This window comes from Ochotona curzoniae, unplaced genomic scaffold (genome assembly GCF_017591425.1).
Source record: "Ochotona curzoniae isolate NIBS_2020 unplaced genomic scaffold, NIBS_Ocur_1.0 contig_3176, whole genome shotgun sequence".
NCBI classification, from domain to species: domain Eukaryota; kingdom Metazoa; phylum Chordata; class Mammalia; order Lagomorpha; family Ochotonidae; genus Ochotona; species Ochotona curzoniae.
In genome coordinates this window covers 817,945-839,702 of record NW_024465746.1, presented here as the reverse complement: position 1 = coordinate 839,702, position 21,758 = coordinate 817,945, and the positions used below count along the sequence as shown (strand labels likewise).

At 43.8% G+C, this 21,758-nt stretch overlaps 1 protein-coding gene across 3 annotated transcripts in view; it reads right to left on the bottom strand.

Moving 5' to 3' along the window:
• PIEZO2 (piezo type mechanosensitive ion channel component 2) overlaps window positions 1-21,758 on the bottom strand; it is a 410,674-nt gene that overhangs the window by 105,924 nt on the left and 282,992 nt on the right. For all 3 annotated transcript variants that reach the window (XM_040979222.1, XM_040979221.1, XM_040979223.1), the window contains exons 8-12: window positions 13,135-13,297; window positions 10,125-10,244; window positions 7,118-7,156; window positions 6,136-6,274; window positions 3,394-3,542 (exon numbers count right to left, since the gene is read on the bottom strand). In XM_040979222.1, coding sequence (XP_040835156.1) covers window positions 3,394-3,542; window positions 6,136-6,274; window positions 7,118-7,156; window positions 10,125-10,244; window positions 13,135-13,297 — 610 coding nt within the window. The remainder of the gene's footprint in view (window positions 1-3,393; window positions 3,543-6,135; window positions 6,275-7,117; window positions 7,157-10,124; window positions 10,245-13,134; window positions 13,298-21,758) is intronic.

Below are 21,758 nucleotides of genomic sequence, written 5' to 3'. Positions count from 1 at the left end.
GGGCTTCTGCAACCCAAATGAGACCTGGTTGGCATGTCAGGCTCCTGGCTTTGTCCTGGGCCAGCTCCAGCTACCGAGGCCACTGGGGAGGAAAACAGCAAATGCAAAATCTCTCTCTCTTTCTCTCTCTCTTTCTCTCTCCCTCTCTCTCTCTCTGTATATTTGTGAATGCGTGTGGAATTCTCTCTCTGTTTCTCTGTTAGTCAAAGAAATACATCTTTCTAAGAAATGCAACCACAATGTTTTAAAAATTACATGCCAAGCAGAAACTCGAAATTAAAATAGGTTTTATTAAAATGAAATCATGACTGTTATCAATTTTTTCAAAAATATTATTTCTTGCAAATAGCAATTATTAAAGGTAAGGCAACATTGAATGTCTTTGCACTAAATAACATGCTTAAGGTATCTGCATTTGATGATGTGTTAAATGCAATATGAAATGAAGATACCACTTTTTCACGTGGTCCGGGTAAATAAATTTCACACAGAATTCCAGCAGATTTCTTTCCCCTACTCTGTTCTGGTTTGGAAACATAAAGAGAGAGAAAAGCCAGCCATGAGAACTAGTAAAAAATTCTCTTTCCTTTTATGTACCTCTTTCCATCTGGCCTTCTGCTAGCCGCAACTAAGAGCTAAATCCCCACTCCTGTTTCCTGTGTAGCTTTGAAGTGGTCCGAGATACTAATCTGCATGCCGTTTTACATCTGAACAAGTCATTTTTTTTTTTGTTCTCATGCCTTGATCTTGGGGCTCCTTGATTTTATTTATTTATTTATTTTTAATGTTCCATTGCATTTTTTTTTATTGTTAACCACACTGTATTATGTGATACAGTTTTATAGGCACTGGGATTCCCCCTACCCCTCCCACAACCCTACCCCCATGGTGGATTCCTCCACCTTGCTGCATGTTCACAGTTGAAGTTCAATTGGGATTCATTCATTGCATGCATATACCTTGCATAGAGTTCAGCACATATTTGCCTTAATTTAACCAGTAATTTTATTTGTTTGTGGATTTATTTGTTTTTGAACCTGTCATTGATACTGTCTCAATCCATGCATTGTGAAAAATCGAACTTGCATTACTTTTAACATTTTGTTTACTCAATACTGTGTCAATCAATTTCATAACATTGTAAATTGTTGCTGATGTTTTGTAGGGGCTTTTAACCGACCGGGACTTTACTCTGTTAGCTCTACCTTCAGACCAGAGAAGGTCTCCCCTAGAAACCGCTGAACTTATCTGGACAATAAGATGAACAAGTCATTTTTAACAGACTTGGGCCCTCCAAGGACTTCTGCTTTAGTCTATGCTTAACAAGAAGGCAGCAGCCGGTGAGGGCCGGTGAGGGTCCCCATCACGGGCTGGCGCTTGTAAAACATCAGTGCTTTGGCCACGCAAGCTCACAGCTTTCGGGAAAGACTGCATTGTTATTAAGTAACAAAGTGTGTAGTCAAAAGAACCTTATGATTTGACTGAGGAACAAATCCAAACTCAACTTGCAGATGGAAGAAAAAAAGGTGTATACTTGTGTACTTTTTGAATTCAGGATGAGGATTGTGAATTGTCTGAATAATACAGCCACTGTGTAACAGAGATCAGTAATTGACAGTAGTGGTCAACCTAAGGGACGTTTTAAGAAGTAAGGCTAGAGCAGAGAAATGATTTGATGTGGGGAAGTTAGTGAGATGGATAAACCAGCTAAGGCACCACTTGGAAAACCTGCCTACTGCTGGTTCAAGTCTCGCTGCTCTGCTTCGGATTCAGCTTCCTGCTAACGCACAGCAGAGGATGACACAAGTCCTTGAGTCCTCCTGCCCACATTGAGACCCCGGTGGAGTTCCTCGCTCCTGGCTTTGGCCACACTGTTGTTGACATTTGAAGAGGAAACCGGTGGGTGATACACCTCACTGTCTTTTCCCTGGCTCTCTGACTTTCAAATAAAATAAATAAGTAAATGAAAACGCAAAACAATTATAGAGTTGGCAATCCCCAAATGAAGCTCAAAATTCAAATTGAGAACTCAGGCTTGGGGGCTCTGGGGAACTCCGGTTGCTTCACACTGCATCTGCTGAGTGCTGCTACAGCGAAGATGGCACGAGGACTCTAGGGCCAGCCTCGGAGCTTAGAGGGCTACACAACACCTACACTCCATGTGGGGCACTGGTTCAAGTTCTGCAGCTCCGCTTCTAACCCAGCTTCTAGATAATGCATCAGAGAAGCAACAGATGCTGGTCCAGTAGTTTGAGTCCCTGGCACTCACACGGGAGACTATGATCAAGCTCCTGGATCAGACCAGATCCAGCAGCATGGCCCAGGTCCAACCATTGGAGCCATCGGGGGGCGGGGGGAATAAATCCCTGAATGGAAAATCTTTCTCTCTCTGTTTCCCTCTCCATCTCCCTTTCAAATAGATAATTAAAAAAAAAAAAAAGATGTGGATGTAGTTTTCACTTCCCAAAAGAAAGAAAAGCTGGCCGTGAGAGGACAAGGGACAGACCAAATTGATCAACTACCCCAACCAAGTGTTGGCAGTGAATACCTGAGAAAACAGAGAATCTAATGTGGACTATGTCAACCAGTGGATTCCGGAGAAATGTCATCGTGCTTGGAGTGGAGAAATTAGCAGTAATTCAGAACTGTTGAACTATCAAAACCCCTTGGCAGGACCCTCAGACATGCCCCACATTGGGGACATTAGGATGGTGTTGGGTGGCTGTCCTCCATCCCAGGGTACAGAGACATTTGGGAGGCTGGGTGTGGCTTCTCCCCTTGTCTCCCCAACCCCCAGATACAGGAAGAAAAAAAAAAGAATGTGGAAATAATGGTTTCACCTACCTTCCCGTAATCCTTATCACCATAATCAACTATGCAAAAATCATCAAAAAATAAAATAACTAAATAAATAAAGCCTCCCCCCCCCAAAAAAAAATAAAGAAAAGCTGGCTATGTTACCCTTGAATACCTTCAACAACTTTTAGAAAAATAATCTAATCTGTCTTTAGACAGTCTGCCCTGGTCAGATCATTTGGGAGGAATGCATTAAGATTTGTATTTAAAGAGGACAGGTCTGTCCAATCTGCACTGTAAAATCCCATGAAAAATTAATATAACATAACATAACTGACCACCCTGTGCTCAGGCATAGCAGGGAATCTGAAATCCTTGTACTGTGGTGCAAGGATGGTGAAGCCTGGGCCAGCAGGATAGTGCATGCCATCTGGGCCAGCAGGATAGTGCATGCCACCAGGGCCAGCACGGCAATGCGCGCCACCAGGGCCAGCACGGCAATGCGCGCCACCAGGGCCAGCAGGGAAGTGCGTGCGACCTGGACCAGCAGGGCAGTGCGTGCCCAGGTGCAGCACCTGCTGTACCCAGGACACCTACCATCATTGCGATGAGGGCGCAGATGTAGCTCTGCTTCATGATAAACTGGAATACGGAGACCATGGCGTGGACTTTCACGCTTCTCTTTTCCTCACAGCTTCTTTCCTCTTCAAATTCTTCTTTCTCATCCTCATCTTCATCTTTCTTTTCTAGATGGGCAGGGACGTTAACGATTGATTATAAAACAGTTGGAATTCATCGTGTCAGGCAGTATAACACATGAGTAATTTTTGGCATAACTGAATTCTTCTATCAATGCTTTCTGTTTTTTGCTTATTGTATTTAACTTTTTAAAATTTCCATTAGCTTCTAACAGATTTGCCGGGACTGGTAGATACCATTCTAAGAGCACCCTCTCTCCTCCTCAATCTCAACCTCCCATGCTTCTTCCTCGTCCCTTAAAAAAAAGTTTTTGAGATAACATTTTAAATTCACATGCCATCCTTGGCAGGCTCCCAAGTGAGGATGTGATGCCAACTTTCCTGGGCCACTGTCTTTCCCTAAGCCTAGGGTTTCTGCAGGAAAACCCCTAGCTCAGCAGCAGCGATGGAAACGCGGATGGAATGTGTAGGGAGCTCTCTGGTTGTGGTGTTTTTGTGTATAGTTTATTCTGTAGCTATGTGTTCCGGATGCTTGCATTCAACCAAACAGAAAGTGGGAATTGTGGAAAAATAATATTGTATCTTGTAGGGAAGATATGTAGACTTCTTTGTCATTATTTCATAAATTAAGTGGTGTCACAATGATTTATATAACATTTTACATTGTGCTAGGAGTTATAAATAACCTAGTGTTGATTTTAAGTCAATGGGAGAATGTGTGTAAGTACCACATCATGTTACAAAAGGGACTTGGTGTCCAGAAATTTTGTTATCTTAGGGTAGGGGGTTTGGTACCTACCCCTTTGGATGTGTCCTGGACAGAGAGTTAATATGTTAGAAGGATCAACTTTCCAGCTCTTATTTCACATCTAAAAGTTTATTTGATGATCTGTATATGTTTGGGTGGCCCTGGTCAGCAGTCAGATCCTGGGTATTTGTCCTCATGTAAAATATGTGAGCTAGAAGACCTTGGGCTGCTCAGTTGTCAGTGGTGGCCATCACAGAGGCCAGCTCTTGCATCACACAGATGCCCTGTGTGACTCGGAGCCCACCCCGCAGAGTCCACACATGGAAGGCACTGCATTGCCACCGGCTTTTCAGGCCAAGTCTGAATTGCAAACCAGCACACACTGCTTGTAAGACACAGAAATGAGTAACGAATTGGTGGAATCTGATGTTCTGTGGAGCCTACAGGTGTCCTTTAGGGTTGGTGCACGAGTGTGTCTGTGTAGGGGACTGACCTTGCTGTGATCTTAAAAGGGGAATGTTGGGTAACAGGACAACCCAGCTGTCCCCGTTAGGTGCAGCTGGAGGAAGTACTGATAAAGAATTATGAAGAACAGATCTTCGGCTTAAGCCTGTTAAAGAATTATGCAAGAGGGCCCTCAGAGTAAGCTTAGCTTAATGTTCCACTAATGCAAATTTGATAGCTGCTGGCATTCACTGAGCCTGGAGAACATCTGACAATTCCCATTTTAATTCCACATAAATAGAGACAAAGATCCACTGTAGTTCCGTTGCTACTTTGCTGCCACCTATATCAGCTCACTGCATGTACTCCCCCGACCCGCCGCACAGTAAGCTGATCCTGTCTTTAGTGACTGGTGACTGGATGGTTGCCCTGGCCAGGGAAATGACAGCAGAGGTGCTACCAACTGCTGCCTTGTAAGAACGAGGGGCTAACGCTGCCAGATGCGCACACTCTTCAGGAGATTCTAGAAACATTCATTCTTCGATCTGACCCGTAGGTTTATAGTAGTAGTTATCATCCCAAAAGTGTTTTTTTTTTTTTTTTCCCAGTTGCTGGATGAATGAAATGCTAGTCTGAATGTCAAGTTCTCAGATTCTCTTAATAATAATCTACTTTCCTTCAACCAAATAAACTGGAAGAGAGAAAAACACCTTTATGCAAGCAGCGACTCTTTCCTATTCCTTTTAAAATAAATGACAGGCCTGGTGCGGTGGCGCAAGTGGTTAAAGGTCCTCGCCTTGCACGCCCGGGATCCCATATGGGCGCCGGTTCTAATCCCGGCAGCCCCGCTTCCCTTCCAGCTCCCTGCCTGTGACCTGGGAAAGCAGTCGAGGACAGCCCAAAGCTTTGGGAACCTGCACCCGCGTGGGAGACCCAGAAGAGGCTCCTGGCTTCGGATCGGCATAGTATCGGCCCGTTGCGCTCACTTGGGGAGTGAATCATCGGACGGAAGATCTTCCTCTCTGTCTCTCCTCTCTGTATATCTGCCTTTCCAATAAAAAAAATAATAAAAATAAATCTTTTTAAAAAAATAAAATAAATGACAAAGGGCTCTTAACTAAAGCATTCATGTACTTAGCTAGTTGACCATATCTGCAACTTCAATGACATGCACGTATGTTTAATGCCATAAGTAAGTAGGTACTTGTAACCCATTTTTTTCTCCTCTTATCTTTTCTGTGTTCTCTCAATTGTGCCCTTTCTTTTGCATACAAGAATAAAAGCCAGACAGCAATGTGCTGGCTCAAATTACGGGCAGAACTTCAGGAAATGAACTTTCTTGTGCTGACCACGGAGGATAACACTGTTATTAAAAGAGGAAAAACACATCCGATAAGCAACACATTAAGGAAGACACCGTAGGAATGAGATGGAGCCCGCCCGTGTTACCTGAGGATTCACCCGAGGGCTGCCAGCGGTACTGGGGCGTTGAGTACAGGTCAGCCTTGGCGGGGCCGTTCTCCACGGGCAGGCTAGGGTGGATGGTGTGGTAATCCACTGGGTTGCCATTCACCGTCACCAGCAGGCCCTGCCGAGGCAGTGCAAGGAGAGGCTGGTCAGGGGAGAAGGACTTCTGCCTTTATTCCAAGCATGGCTCAGCAGTGAAGAGCTCATTGGAAACTGAGCAATGTAATAATGCACTCCAATATTTCAGCAAGATGAAAGGTGTGCACCCCTTTTCCAAATCTCACCTCCATGGAATGTTCCAGCTTATACCAATGCTGTCACACTTTTGTTCAGACCCATGCAGTGTACTCCCCGGTCCCAGTGCAAATCGGCCCATCGTTAACTGATGAGGATTTGATGACAGAGTTTGGTGTTTTCATCAACTGTAACTGCTCCCACCTGCCAGCCATTCCTCTGGTCTGGAAGTCTCCAGCCCTGCCCTGGACCTGGTCTGTGCCCCATGCTGCTCTGTTCAGATCAAAGTGAGTACCCTTCGGGTCTCGGGTAAGTGTCACCTTCTGGCCATCCTGGACTGGTCTAAATGCCACTGCCTGCCTTCCCCCCTTTGCCTCTTGGCATTATAATTTTTACAAATAAACACATGAGCACCCACAGTCCAGGCCATAGGAGACTTCCTAATTTAAATACTGTCACAAGCATGCAACTACAGAACAAAAGCACTTTTTAAAATCCTCTCAGAATTTTTAAAGCTTAAAAATATTTTGCGTGACTATATTTAGTCTCACATGAAATGGGTCATTGCTCTAACAGCAATAACCCAAACATAATTTCTGCACAAAAATGCCTGAGAAGTTCCGAGACTTTATGGAGTAGTGATCAATAAGACGCACGACCGTGAGCCAATTCCATTTCTGTCACTTTCGTATCACACAAACAGACGCGAAGATTCTAAGGATATACTAACATCAGATGGCTTGTAGTCATCGTGGGTCATGGATAAAAGCTGTAAAAGCAATGTGGGACAGCATGTTAATTAGTGAGCTGGAAGCAACGCCATGTTTACACATACCTATAAAGTTTTACTGTGTACATACCAATTCTCTTTAGCCAGCGGGATGCTAGTACGTTAAAATAGCCATGCAGGGGAAAAACAAACAAACAAACAAAAGGAATAATAATAGAATTGGATGCTGCTGGCTGTCGTTTTCCAGGTTCTGACACCACGTATTAACAGCAAACAAAGTGATTTTAAGCCACATGACCATAAACACTGCCCTGCTTTTCCAGTGTTTTGGTTAATAGCATGAGCTGTTCTCGAATGGATGCTCCCCAAACCCTTGGAGACATCTGCAGAATTTTAAATGTGCTTGCTTTCAAGAAATGAGCATTTTTAATAAAGGGAAATTGCAGTGTGCTTTATTATTTTATTTTCATACCATCAACAATAAAGTAATTATATGACTGTATTTCTAAAACACATTAGTGTTGAGTTGTTTCAGGTACCCCTACACAACTACTAGTACAGCAATTGCACGTGCTTTTGTGACTTTTGGGGTCAAGATTCATTTACATTCTGAGAGATCCAAAGATATTTTATTTATGTGGATATCAACAACATTACCAATAACTACCATAGTAGAAATTAAAATAGAGCTATTCCACATAAGCCTCAGTTAACATAAATAGTAATGCAAGCACTAATTAAAGCATCTAATTGATGCAATTACTAATTCAATCATCTTTCCGCATCACTGTTTTCGCACTGATGTGCATCTTTTACTGTCTGTGTGTTTCTGCACTCAGGCCGCTGCCATGTGCTGTTCTGGTTGAAGTATGAAGGAGATCCGGCCCCCCTGAGGTCTGCACTTGGAAGCAGAAGGGATATGCTAACAGCCTATTCGGACAATGGCACAGTCTTAACCAGCCGAAGTTTGTGAAGGTTGGTTGGAGTGGGGGCTCTGAAAGCACCCCAGAGAACTTGCCGTCCCCCACATCCTGAACGCCCACTGATGCTGATGTTGGCTGCATCCTGCACGGCTCTTGGCCATGGGCCTCTCTGCCGTGCGCTGCAATTTGGAAGCATCTGGGTCAGCGAGTTCTATAGCTGTATCAGATACTGGACCACTTCACAGAATCCTCCAAGAGCATGCATGTTCATGCTATCCTGACCTCATCGCCAGGTCTCAAAATATGGGGAAGTTTTCAAATTTGCCATGGTGGGCACAAACTTCCCACATACCAATTTTCACCTAAGTGCTCAAACTCTTTTAGTGGCATCAATTGTTGTCATTTGTGTGTCTCTGAGTGATGGTCTTACTGCATTAATTTTCAAATGGTATCTGCCAAACACCTGGGCCCGAGTAACCATAACTTGTCCATCAAGATAAAACAAATAATAGCCCCGCGTAAGGCACTTAGCATGAATGAACTTGTGGGCCTGGAACGTTCTGAGTGATTGGTGAATGCTGAATGAATGTAAAGGCAGAGGGCATTTCTCTAATATAGACTTCATCAGTGCTGAGTATTCAGTGTCTACTAACTTCACTCAGGTAATGTTTCTTTTCTCCAAAAGATGTTGTTTTCCTTACCCCAGCATCAGCACCACCCTGTGATTCATGTGCTATGCTCCGTGATGACAACCACAGCATCACGGGAATCTTTTAGCTATGTTCTACTGTTCGTGTGAAATGTGTCATTGCCTACACCTGCTTGTGGCATGACTGCAGCTCTTTCTGGCTCTCGCAGGATTTTCTTAAGGTACGCCTGCTTGGGGGCTTTGCTTTCCATGTGTGATTGTCAGTGGAGGTCCTCGTGTACCATCACCAGCTACGCAATGGGGCCTCAGTCTTGGTTTGGGTCCAGATGTCTGCCTTGTACCACCAGGCAGAACTCTTCAACATCAGCACAGACAGGGTTTGGACCTTGAGGACACAGGGTCATAGGAGCTCTAATGTGCCACAGGCCTCAAACGTTTCATGAAGTGAGATACAGTGAGATACAGGGCTTACCCTGAATCCTGGTCCTGTGAGAGGGAAAACCTCCAGAGACACAGGGCACTGTCCCTGCCCCATAGAGTAGTGTGGTCATTTTGCTCCATGGCCGAGTCACGGCTCACTCTCCTCCGGCATAGGGCAGCAGCCCTGAGAACAGGCCTCGGTGCTCTGCCATGCCACGAAATAAACTGGAAAACCCACTCCTCAGTGCCGCAGCTGGGGATCTACCCCTCAGTCCTCAATGCCGGGAGATTTCAGCACGTTGATCCTACCCAAGTTAACAAGCATTGCACGTAAGCCATTCTAGCTTAAGACATTGCAGTGAGTTGAGTTCAAAATGGTCAATAAATGATCAAAAGGTGATAAAATTATGTATGATGTGATCTATATATTTTAGATGATACTTAATTATATTCACTTTTCTGGTCAATACACACAGTTGCCTAAAGTGCGAGATCTTCACTCACATTCACATAGATAGAATGTTCTCCAACGGGGTATGGTATTATCTCGGCGGCTAACTACGCTATACAAGCGAGTAAGCTGCTAATGCCCTTCAACAAGTCCACGGAAAATGGATGAAAAGATGAGCAGATTTCAGTGCATTGTTCCATGCATCTTTTGAAGACCTTTGGTGTTGTCAGCCATGTATTTCAACATTGAAATTTTCATCCATGTCACCAGATTGCTATCTTTTTTGCTTGAAATATAGAATTATGCTTCAAAAGTCAGGGTTTTTAGAATGTGTTTGTGTGGGAAGCAATGAAACATAACGGGGCCATGATGTTTTCTTAAGAAGCCTTGAGTTCCCTCCGTGGAGGGAGTTCTCTGTTCTCTGGGTCTAAGCCTCTAAAACAACTTCCTTAGCATGATGAGCAACACATGTAGACTGGGGAGATGACAAGGCTCGGATTCAACCACCCAACACAAAGTCGGCCGAACAAGCTGGGAAATGGTGACCCTCTCTCCGTGACTTACTTTTCTCTCATCAGTTGGGTAATGGGTGGCGTACCACAGGCTCCGCCTCCTCTCGGCTGTGATCTGGACGGGGCTACAGGCCAGGGCTCTGTCTTCTTCCTTGGGCTTGTCGTCCTGTACCTGGAACAACAGGAAGAGCTCTGCTTTCCAAAAAACGTTCCCCAGGCAGCCGGGGAGGCCAGCAGGAAGCTGTTCAGCTCTGGCTCCCTAGGGTTAGTTTTCAAAGAGAATGTATACAGCAGGTGAGCTTTTCTGAAGACATCCTTTTTAAAAATGGCTAAAATGCTGCCCTGGGATTGACATACACGTTGGTATGAAAAGTTCTTGGATGCCTACTGAGAACATGTTCTGATGTTATTAACTAACCACAGATCCCAATGTGTATTCCGAGGGAAGCAGCTCTGCAAATGGCTCTTAGCGAGAAGCTTTCAAAAAAAGCATACAGCTAACTGTGAGCCAGTCACTGGCAATCTTTAATTATGAAGGTCTTTGTTAAAGATGCTAGCTTTTAGAGTTTGCACATGGTATTCAGCAAGGGCCTAGCAAGTGCCTTGTCAAATGAGACATTTGCCTAGATCAGGCAAATGGTTTGCAAGAGAGGACAAAGAGGAAATGCAAGGAGCACAATGCAGTTGATTATTAATACAGTTTCCTGATGATTGCACCCCGAAGAAGGCATTACTGAGTCCTGTCCCTGCTTTTGGAGTGGAGGGGAAGGGCTTGGTCTCTTAGCCTGACTGCTGGGGAATGAGTTAGAGTACCTGAGGGCAGCACCCTAATTTGCTGGATGGGAAACTGGTCTTGCAGGTGGAGCTGCCGAAACATTTAATTCTTGATACCTAACTGTTCTAATAAATCTGGTAGGTTGAGTCTCACCTTCACATATAGTCATATCAATCAATTGTGCCAGGCCATGTGACAGAATCGCTAGCATTGCCTCTATGAGTAAGTCTCTGTCCCAGGCCATTCGGAATACAGAGCTTTGCAAGGAGTGATCGAATCTAGAGAATAGAATGCTTGTGCCCCATGTCAGGGTGGCTGACTTTCCTTCTTGGCTTCAGTTTGCTGCCAAGATAGATGTGGTCATTACGTTGATGACTCAACCAACTGGGTCCCTGCCAGCCACTTGGGAGACACAGATTGAGTTTCTTAGCTCACGGTTTCAAACCCAACCTGGTCCTGGCTACCGCAGTCCTTGGGGAGAGAATCAGCAGACAGTAATGCTCTCTTTCTCTTGTTTTCCACACACATACATAAATAGATAATTTTAAAAAACACTAAATCTACCTGAAACATTGATGCTCACAGGTAGCCTTATTCTCCATACAACCCTCCAGATAATATGAGTTTTGACATTGCTATTGCCTTGTGGTTTACAGCTTTGATCATCTTCTTAGTTCTTTCTCTGTCTGCCTGCCTTGCCCATAGACAGTCCATGTAAGCACATTGGCCTGAAGGGGCTACAACATAAAAGAGCCTTCACTGTGGCACTGTGCATCTGGAGCTAAAACAAGGCTCAAGGTACTGGGAACTCTTGCTAATCAGATGCCTTAAAAGTAATTTCTGGAATGTTTAAACAATGTTTAGAAGTTGTGCTGAATTGAAGAAGCATTGAAAATTTCAGGGAAAATTAAATTAGAAACTAGTGCAGTTTTTCTCCAAACTTCTTGAAGTTCCTGCATATCTGTTAATCCCTTAGATGCACATTTTTATTTGTGTATACACAACACGCAGACTCGCATCTAAGTCTGTGGAACACGTCCAACGAAAACTGACGTCGTTAGAAGAGAGTTATGAAATTTCTTTCCGGTCTATACAGCACTACACAACTGTGAGAAGCCTGCTAACAAAGGTGACCCCGCAGACTCTAAGCATACCTCTTGTGTTACACCCCCACAATGGGGTGGGGACACTGTGGGCAGCAAGATTTCGGCCTCATTTCTGCAGATGGCACCTGTGCCACAGATGGACATGGCCACCATCTGCCTGAGATTCTAGTTACTCTGTTGAGACTGTGTTTCTCTTGGAGAGCACACAGTTTGCACAAACACAGGCCTTGTTTGTGATGGTGGCCCTTAGGTTAGCAGTCAACAGAGGCAGGCTTCACTACATTTTTGCTAAAATATACTTTTAACTGAATGACTGACTGACTGAATGGCTGTGCGGGCTTAAGCCTGTGAACAAAGGAGAGCCACAGCTCCAGGTCCCAGGCTGAGAGTGAGATGGAGTAGGCCATACTAGAGCTTAGGGACTTAGGCTTGGCAAGACTTGCCAATCTATCTGAACTATGCCTGCAGGTAGTGAACAAGAAGATGGTACGGCCTTTAACTTGCTTTTGTCCTGTGCCAATAAACTACCTTACAGCTGAGTTCCTGCCTGTCAGCTATTTAGGAGACATAAAAGCGGATGGATGCTTGGTACCACTGAGTGGAAGACATGCCCCATCCCACAATAGCGTTAGCCTTACTAACCTTCCCATAGGGACACATTTAAACTCCAAAGCAATGGGGTACATTATAATTCCCACACCTTGCAGTTGGATGTGCAAAAGAGTACAAGTATGGCAGCGCCTTCAGAGGCCACGAGGGCCAGAAGAAACTTGGAAAAGTCTAGTCACCTGCAGTAGGAGATGTGTGGTCTCTAAGACCCTGGTCTTGTCAACAACCACTTGGAACCATACAATGAGGATATTATTTCAGAGCACATTAGTTTAACTTGATTTTCTTGATCTGTCAGCTGGGCATAATGCCTGTTCATCAGTTATTTAGCAAGTCACGTGAGGTAACGCATCACCTGTGTGCCCAGTCATCGCTCAGTAAGAGTGACTGTCCCATGCTTGGCAGCACAGGGCTATGCTAACAAGAGGAGCCAGTCCCCTTCTGAGGCACTCAAGCCTCTGCAGAATTACAACGCTGCCACCAGAATGCAGAACAAGTAAAATAGTGGGTCCCTTCACCTGGCCACGCCAGGCTACTGTGCAGTCAAGAAAACGAGAACTGTGCATCCTTACCAGGGGTTCTTGGAGCCAGATTCGGATGAGTGTGGCCAGGGTGTAGTACATTACAAGCAGGAGGATGGGGTTGGCATGGTGGTACCACGACAGTTCTGGGTTTACTATGATTTTCCAAGTACTGGAACAGTCTGTTTGAATGACTGATTTGATGCCAAACAACCTGTTTCAAAACAAAGAAAGATGCTTAAAATACACAATAAGCTCAGTCACTAACATGAATGAAGTATCTTGTTTCCAACGCATTCATGGGCTATTCCTAGGGTAACAAATGTGTTCTGGACATGTCAGTTGCACTTCTGATTATATCGCTACATCTTCGAATATTAAATGTAGCTAAAATATAATCTACACACACTTCAAAATACTCACACAAAGTGGAATTAAGAGATGATTTTAGTGCAAAATGTTTTGAAATCAATACACATTTTTCATAGTACATATTTTACATAAATCTTAAATATCTCATACTTAAAATACATACATCTTTACATGATACGTTTGTACATTTTGAGACAATCTTTACATCAGTTAAAAATATAGAAAATATGAAATCTTTGGATACCTATTGCACATTAACATTTAAATTGCCAGTCAGTGCTATTAAAATCATGCATTATTGAAACACCAAGTATGTGGTAACATATTACTAAGTCTGGTGAAATGAGCAAATATTTTGTTTTTGGCTGGATTTAGCATTAGCTATTCAGCCAGTGTTGATATTATTGGATAAATATTGAAACTGGACATAGTTCTAAGTGAAGCCGTGAAAGTCATATATATCATATAGCAAAATATCTGGAAGATGTATTTCTGTCCAATAACATTTTTGAGGGTAATTTGATTTTTTTTCAAGGTTCTGCAATTCATCATTTGCTTTGAAATAGAATTCTATGGCACTTGTTAAATCTTGAGATGGTTTTTTAATGATCATTTCTAATGTCTCATGAGTGTTTCTGACTGTATCATAAGAAAACACATAAAGTATGATTTGCATAGAAATTCAGTTTGTTTTTATAAGAAAAATGACTGACAAATTCTTTCACGTATGAGGTGGAACGCATATCTTTTTGATAATCTGAATTTTATTTTATATTCTTCATTCAATTATAAAACCTAAGATTTCATGCCCTTCACTTGTAAAACCCCCATTGAGTGACTGTCTCACAATATAACTCTAGGTGCTTTTTCTAAATAGAGTTAATGTTTGCTGTAGAAAACAGCAATGTCTTAATAAAATTCATTCATTTTCTGGAAAAAAGTCATACTAGAACTTAGTCTTGTAGTTATTTCTTAAATCCATTTTTTTGTAGTTAGCATTTAGTTAGCATTCAAAAGAAGGATTTCTTGAGGACTAAACTGTAACATCTAGTTAAGACGTGCAGAATTTTTGAAAATTTTTGCAGCCCTCAATTACAATGTAGATTTCTTGTACACATTAAACAGAGTGAAAGGCTTTTATATTTTCAACCAAGTGACGTGGCCAATCTTTTGGGTTAAACTAAGCAGTGACCGCAAGGTACCAGGTCCCCGCACCTGGCACATTCACTAGGAATGATCTCATCAGTCATCAAGTTTAAAAACACCTGTTTTGTCCCATCAGAAACTTAACATAACGTTCTGCAGCTGTGTGTAAACCTCACCTTACAGCAACACTTCATACCTTGCCACTAATGTAATCTATTCCAGACTGATTTTACATGTTTCAACATTAGCACTGAGAATCAGATTTGTAGATTGGCTGATGGTTGTCCCACACAACCACATAAAAATTTTTTTCTAGCAAGCCTTGAGATCACTTAAGACCGAAGATTTCTCTCTTCGTCTCTCTCCTTGTCTCACTCACTCTCTCAGCCTGACTGTATTTTGTGGAAAGGATTCATATATGTGATGGAAAACGTGTACCTGAATTTCACATTCTTTCTGGCAATGCAATGGTAAGATTTTACACAATAGGGTCTGGTATCCTACGGTAGCCTAGTGGCTAAAATCCTCGTCTTGCACACACTGGGATCCCATATGGGTGCTAGTTCTATCCCCAGCTGCTCCACTTCCCATTCAGCTCCTTGTCTATGGCTTGAGAAAGCAGTTGAGTCCCAAAGCATTGGGACCCTGCACCTGCATGACAGACTTGGAAGAAGTTCCTGGCTCCTGGCTTCAGATTGGTACAGCTCTAGCTGCTGCGGCTGCTTGGGGCGTGAATCATCAAATGGAAAGATCTTCCTCGCTGATTTTACGCAGTATACTAATTTACTTGGTCTTTTTTGCAGATTGGATCTGGACTTTGATAACACAAGCAGGGGTGATCTCAATGTGCCCACCTTCCAGGAACTCATTCTCTGAACCCCAACAGTGTTACAGGAAGGACGGAATGTGTGTTGGGGACAAGCACTGGAAAAAGGCAGAAGAATGCCAAAGGGTGAGACCTTCGGTCCAAAAAAAGCTACATGAATAGATGAAAAACAAGAGAAACTCAGAAGGATTGGCGAGATGTTGTCAGGGTCACCCCTTTGAGGGACACACACTTGGCCTAACTTCTTAGGCTATTTGTTTCACAGCCCATTCCCCACCTGTGGAAGAGATCTTCACTTCTCTTCGTAGGCAATTACAAAACCAAGGTCGGTCTCCTTGGCTCCAGCTTCTTTCTAGCCCATAAGGTGGCAGTTGCCAGTCATCTTTAGGATGTACGAGTGCAGCCTGCTCCCTTCGCCCTCCTCTACAACCTGGGGAACAACCCAAACAAAGCAGCCCCCCAGCCTTCAGCAACCTGGTTTTGTCTTCTTTCTCCCAGACATGTAAGCTTGAGTTACACTGGATTTTTCAGATCTTTCCACACCATCTCAGTGCCTCGGTCTTGCCAGGGTTTTTTTTTTTTTGCTTTGCCAGGGTTCTTGCCAATAGTCTTAACTTTTCTTGGGTTGCCAAATCAAACATCAAGGACAAATTAGCCTTACCCACTCCTTGACAATTCAGATCCAAGAAACAAACTGGACAGTTCTTCACAAACTTTCTGGCTTCTTGTAGAAACTCTAGTCCTAGCCGAACCCCATCTGCACGCCTTAACACGGCGCTCAAAAAGAGTTCACGGAAAATCTAAGTATGGATTTTGCACCAAAGTATGCAAAATATGTTTCATCTCCTGTGAGTGTTCTTTTGAGTATCCTAGCATAGTTATCTGTTCCCAGACAGCTGGCATGGCTGATGAGCCCTGTAATTTGGGAGATGGTTGAGCAGACTTTGCAGAAATCCACTGGCATGTCAAAGGACACTTCAAGAAGCTGTGGCCACAAGTACACTGTAGCACTTCCGGCGGAATGCAGCTGGTGTTTGACCCCCCAGCTCCTATTTTAGAGGCCTGAGAAACAGAGACACACACAGGAAAAGGCACCCAAAGCCCATTGTTATGGATCCAAAGTAGATCACGAGTTACACATAGAAGGCCAGAGTGTCTGTGTTCTGGGAGGGGAGTTAGGCTCCATTGAGTTAAGCTCCTGATTGCAACGCGCACATCCCATGTCTCAGGGCTGGTTCAAGTCCTGACTTTGCTTCTGAGCCCACTCTGCCAGTGTGCCCGGGCAGGAGCAGAGGGTAACCCAGTACCTGAGTTCCTGCCATCTTCTAGGCTTCAGCCTGCTCAAGTCCTAGAAACTGCTGCCATTTGAAGAGTGAGCCAGAGGACAGAAGGGGTGTAAGAGTGTGTGTGTGTGTGTGTGTGTGTGTAGCTCTTTGTCGCTCTGCCTTTCAAAGAAACAAATAAATAAATGTTTAAAGCATTCCCAATGAGGCAGTGAACTAGACCTTGACAATGAGATTGTGCCTTTTCTACCTTTGCCTATGCATATACTATGATGCACTCAAACAGCGCACTGCTAAACTTGTATCTATCACAGAGGGACTGTACTACTGTGGTAATATGGGGGACATGGTGGTAGCCAAAAATGGGGAGGGAGGAAGCGGAGGCGGAGGAAGGAATCCCTATATCTGCAAAATTGCATCATGGAGAATAGCAATAGTTAAATTCAACAAAAAAATATTTTAAAAATCTTCGCTCTATTTTAACTCCAAGTAAGAATCATGAACCTCAATTTGGAATGAGTCACCCATAAATAGGTACAGATAAGAAATAACCCTGGCTTTGTTGTTGTTAAACTAAGATTTCAGGATTTCGATGAACAAACAATAGACTCAAATGCCCACTAGCAGCACCAGCTAAGGCAGCCAGGGTGGATTTCTTCGATTGCTCAAATGTACGTCACTCGGGCGATGTCCATGGACGCTCACCCCATGCTTGGGGCAGGAAGCGGACATGAAGCAGGCAGCGTTTCCCGCTGCGTCACGCCGGCCAGCCCGCCAGCTCACATTTTAGCATCGGGCCATTAATTTCCCAGCTCTGCTGCTCCCTGGGCTCCTCGGAGAAGTCCTCCCGACGCCAGGGAGCACTCACTCTGCCCCTTACTGCTCCCTCTGAGCACTTGTAACGTCTGAGCGTGTATGGCGCTGACAAACTGGCATGCGCTCAGATCTGCTTGCACGTGTTGGCAGATTTATAAACCTCCACCTGCTTTCAGGTTCACTCGAGACCACTTCTGCTTGGTCTCCACAGGAACCCAATCGTTTGCAAAGAATATGCAATACTGAAACTAATGCCGCACTTTGAAAGAACGTTAATTGTGGTGGCAAAATGCTCATGAAACGGATCGTGTAGCCATGCGAAGGTGTGCAAGCAACCTTCATAAATTCATGGGACTATGAAAAAAACTGGATTGCATAAATTGGGGGTGTAAAAATAAACTTCTCTTTTCATCCCATCTTCCCAGAAATGTGTTGGCAGTCCTCTCTGATGGCCCAGCAGTGAGAAGCACATCCGTGTTGTTGTGTAGTGGTTTCCACAAGGTTGCCAGCTGTGAAACTCTACAACACAGCGACTCCTCTCCCACAACTGCTGCCAAACGCTGGAAACTACTGCTCCACCATCCGGCCCACAAACTTCACTACTGGCTAGCTCACCTGCACGGACTCAAACAATATTTGTCTTTCCGTCAGTGGCTTATCTTACTTCGTATAATGACCTTAAGGCTCATCCATGTTATAGAATTTATCAGAATCTCATCTGACTCTAAGACAGAATAGCATTTCACTTATGTACATATGGCTATGTGAGAACGAGGCAGGAAGGTTAGGTAGGGATATAACTGGGAGCTTTCTATTTACTCCGCAAAGGTAGTACCCCACCCCTTGCACACCACTCAGGACACTCACCTTCTCATTATGGCCCCAGTGGAAATGAAGACATGAAGATACCGTAAAACTTCCAGAAAACATCATGCATACTAAACCCCAAACTTCATTCCTCTATTCAGTTAGGACTCCTTCTATACTTCTTAAGAGACTGCTTACAAGCCCAAGTGGACCTTTTGCACTGTGGATCCCTCTCTGCCCTCCCTCCTGGGCAACTCGGCCACACTCTCGCTAGCACCTCTTTGGTGCTCACAGCTCTCACTTGCGCACTATTTGTTTGTTTGTTTGTTTGGTTTTGTTTTTTATGCCTCTGCTATGAATTCTTTTTTCTGTGGGGAAGAGATTGGATTATGACAACTGAGATATATATTCAAATAACAAAATACTTTTTACCCATTCGTTCATCAGGGACACTTTCATCTTTTGATGATAATGGATAGTGCTGAGATAAGTATCGCTTCAAGACCTGGCTTAGAATTCTTTTCAGAAACAGCCCAAATTTGGGGATCTCTTCATTATAATCGGAATTGTTGGATCATAGGACCGTTCCAGTATTTTTGTGGAACACTTGCCATCACCCGTTCTTGCATACTCTATGTTTTTCTGCACTTACCTTCTTAATGGCATGCAGGGGTACACACCAGCTCTAACTTAACCAGTTCTTCTCAAGAGCTCAGAGCTCTTAATGACCAGGCCTCCTGCATGTTGGCATATTTTTCAGCTCAATTAGCTTTAGCCAGTTAGGGCGTCAAGTGTACAAGGAGCACCGTGAAAGTTCAAGGTAAGTTTTAAATCCACTTATGAAGCTGATCAATATATATTATTTCAACTAGCATAAAATGATAAGTTTGGGGCAAATAATTCTCTAGACAAAACATACTTTAATAATCTCATTGCAATGAATGTAGAAATGAATGGAAGAAGAAGTGACAAAGAAAATAGTTCAGGAGAGGCAGGTGGCTTTCTGGAAGTTCAAGCTTGCAGTGCCAGTTCAGGGTCTAGGTCAGAAACAAGACTCTGAAGAGTTTGTTGATATCCCCTTCGCTGGACAGAGAGAAGCTGTTGCTTCATCAGACCTCAAAGGAGCACAGGGCTAGTATGCTGGTAGTCATTTCCCTAGAAAGCATTTTGCTAGCAGACACCAAGCAAGAAACCCCACGTGAGTATTCCAAAAAACTGATGGAACCAGAAAACAACAATGATGACGAAGTGACCCAGCCACTGGCCATAGTCACTGAGCACTGAGATTCACTCATTGGATGCAGCTGAGTACCCAGCGTGCAGGAACCTTGAAAGACCATGTGGGAAGGCGTCACTTCTGCAGGCAACTCCTGGTGCAGAAGAAAAGATTCAGACTTTTGATTTACTTGTGTTTGAAGGTGTGAAGCTATCTAAAACCGCAGTGGCCAAAAAAAAAAAAAAAAACTTGGAAGATAAATTTGTGTGGGAAAATTTCAGGCACCTAATAATCAACTTTTCTATCCTCTGCCCACTCTTCCTCTACCCTAAATGTACCAAAACACAGTTTTGAGTGTTACAGCTTAAAATAAAGATTCAGTGCATATTCTGTTTAATATTTTTAGTTTCGATCCCGTCTCTTAAATGAAATTGCCTTAACTTGAAGTCACAATAAACTTTTTTTAAAAAACAGAGGCTGTTGTGAAGTGGAGGCTCTATTATAATGCCTCTGACGTCTGCTTGCTTAGGCCCCAGATGTTCCTCCTTAGCTTAGAGTTCCTTCGGGAATTGTATTATCAAGGCCTGAATTGCCCCTATGGTTAATATGACTATTGGGAAGAATGAGCGGGCTGCCAACCAAGAAAGTGCTATCAAGTTTACTCACAGAGCCAGGGTAGAGTCCCACTTGGCCATTCCAAAGAAAACACGCTGACCTCTATGAACCGACCAAAGGAAGGCCACACAGCCAAGCAGAGACCCACACAGGAGGTGCCCACAGGAGGTGCCCATAGGAGATGCCCACAGGAGGTGCCCACAGGAGGTGCTCACAGGAGGTACCCACAGGAGGTGCCCACAGGCTGCTGTACTCTGTCACTGCATTTAGTCCTTCAGGGATCCTGGGAACTGAGCACCAGCTGCTGCCTCCTTGCTCTGGGCTTTGCGATAAACACCTGATTTTTTTTTTTTCCCCAGGACTGCACTGTCAACAACTAGTTTGTTGTGCATCAAGCGGGCTTATCCAGGGGACCCAATTTGAGGTTCTGCAGCAACTCCTAAACCAGTTTTGAATTTATTCAATCAAGAAGCCCAATACTAACTCAAATCCCATCTGTTGTTATCTTTGTGACCTTCAATATGGCAAGGAACCATCTTAAACTCCCGTTTCCTCATTGGGAGAGTGAAGCTGGTGAACAATGCATATCCTGAAGGGGGAGTCTGAGGGTTAGAAGTGATGGGCATAACATTTAAATGACTTATGGCACCAGTTCTATTTATAACTGCTGAAATAAGGTCTGGAAATGTTTCATGTAAAGCTGGATTGCAAACTCTGTGGTCCTTCGATGGCCACCACATTTCTTATAAATGTAGATAGTTCAAGTTAGAAGGATATATTTACTTTTTGAATAGCAATGTGCCTAGATAATATCTGGAGATGTGTGAATGCCAAGTAAATGGAGAACAATCTCTTAATGTTATAATCAAGCTATAATCTAAATAAGGGTGTGTATTTGTATCTATAAGCAAAGTAGCTTCAAACCTCCAGGCAGCTGTGCAGCTCACCAGCAGGACTCACAGGGCCTGCTGGGTCTGTTCGCACAGCGTTCAGAATCAGCTCTGAACATATCCCCAGATCGTACCTGACATACTTGAGTGTGGTCATAGTAAAGCAAGTGCAGTAAAATCCGCTGTTAGGAAATGGGGCAGATGGGAAACACCCAGAACACGGACTGCGGTCGTTATCAAACCTCCCAGATGGGTAGGCGTTTGGCATGACGGTTAGTGTGCTGCTTGGGATGTTTGCATTTCCTATCACAGTTCCTTTGTTCAAGTTCAACTCCTCTTCTGTATCCAGCTTCCTGCTAATGTGTACCCTGACAGACAGCCGTGATAATAAAATACTTGGGTCACTGCCATCAACCAACCCTCTGTCCCTGGCTTCGGCCTGGTATAGCCCTGACTGCCGCGAGAGGTTGAGCATTTGGGGGATTAAGCAGTAGATGGAAAACATCTCTGCCTATGTGTGCCTTTCAAATAAAATGAACAAATGAATATGAATGAATATATATATATATATATATATATATATATATATATACAGGGAAGATCCTTAGAAGGAACTATGCCGCCCACCATCTGCCACGGCCCACTGTTTTGATCTCTGCCAACCCGAATGTATTCACTCCCAGACTCCCCTCACCTGATGCATG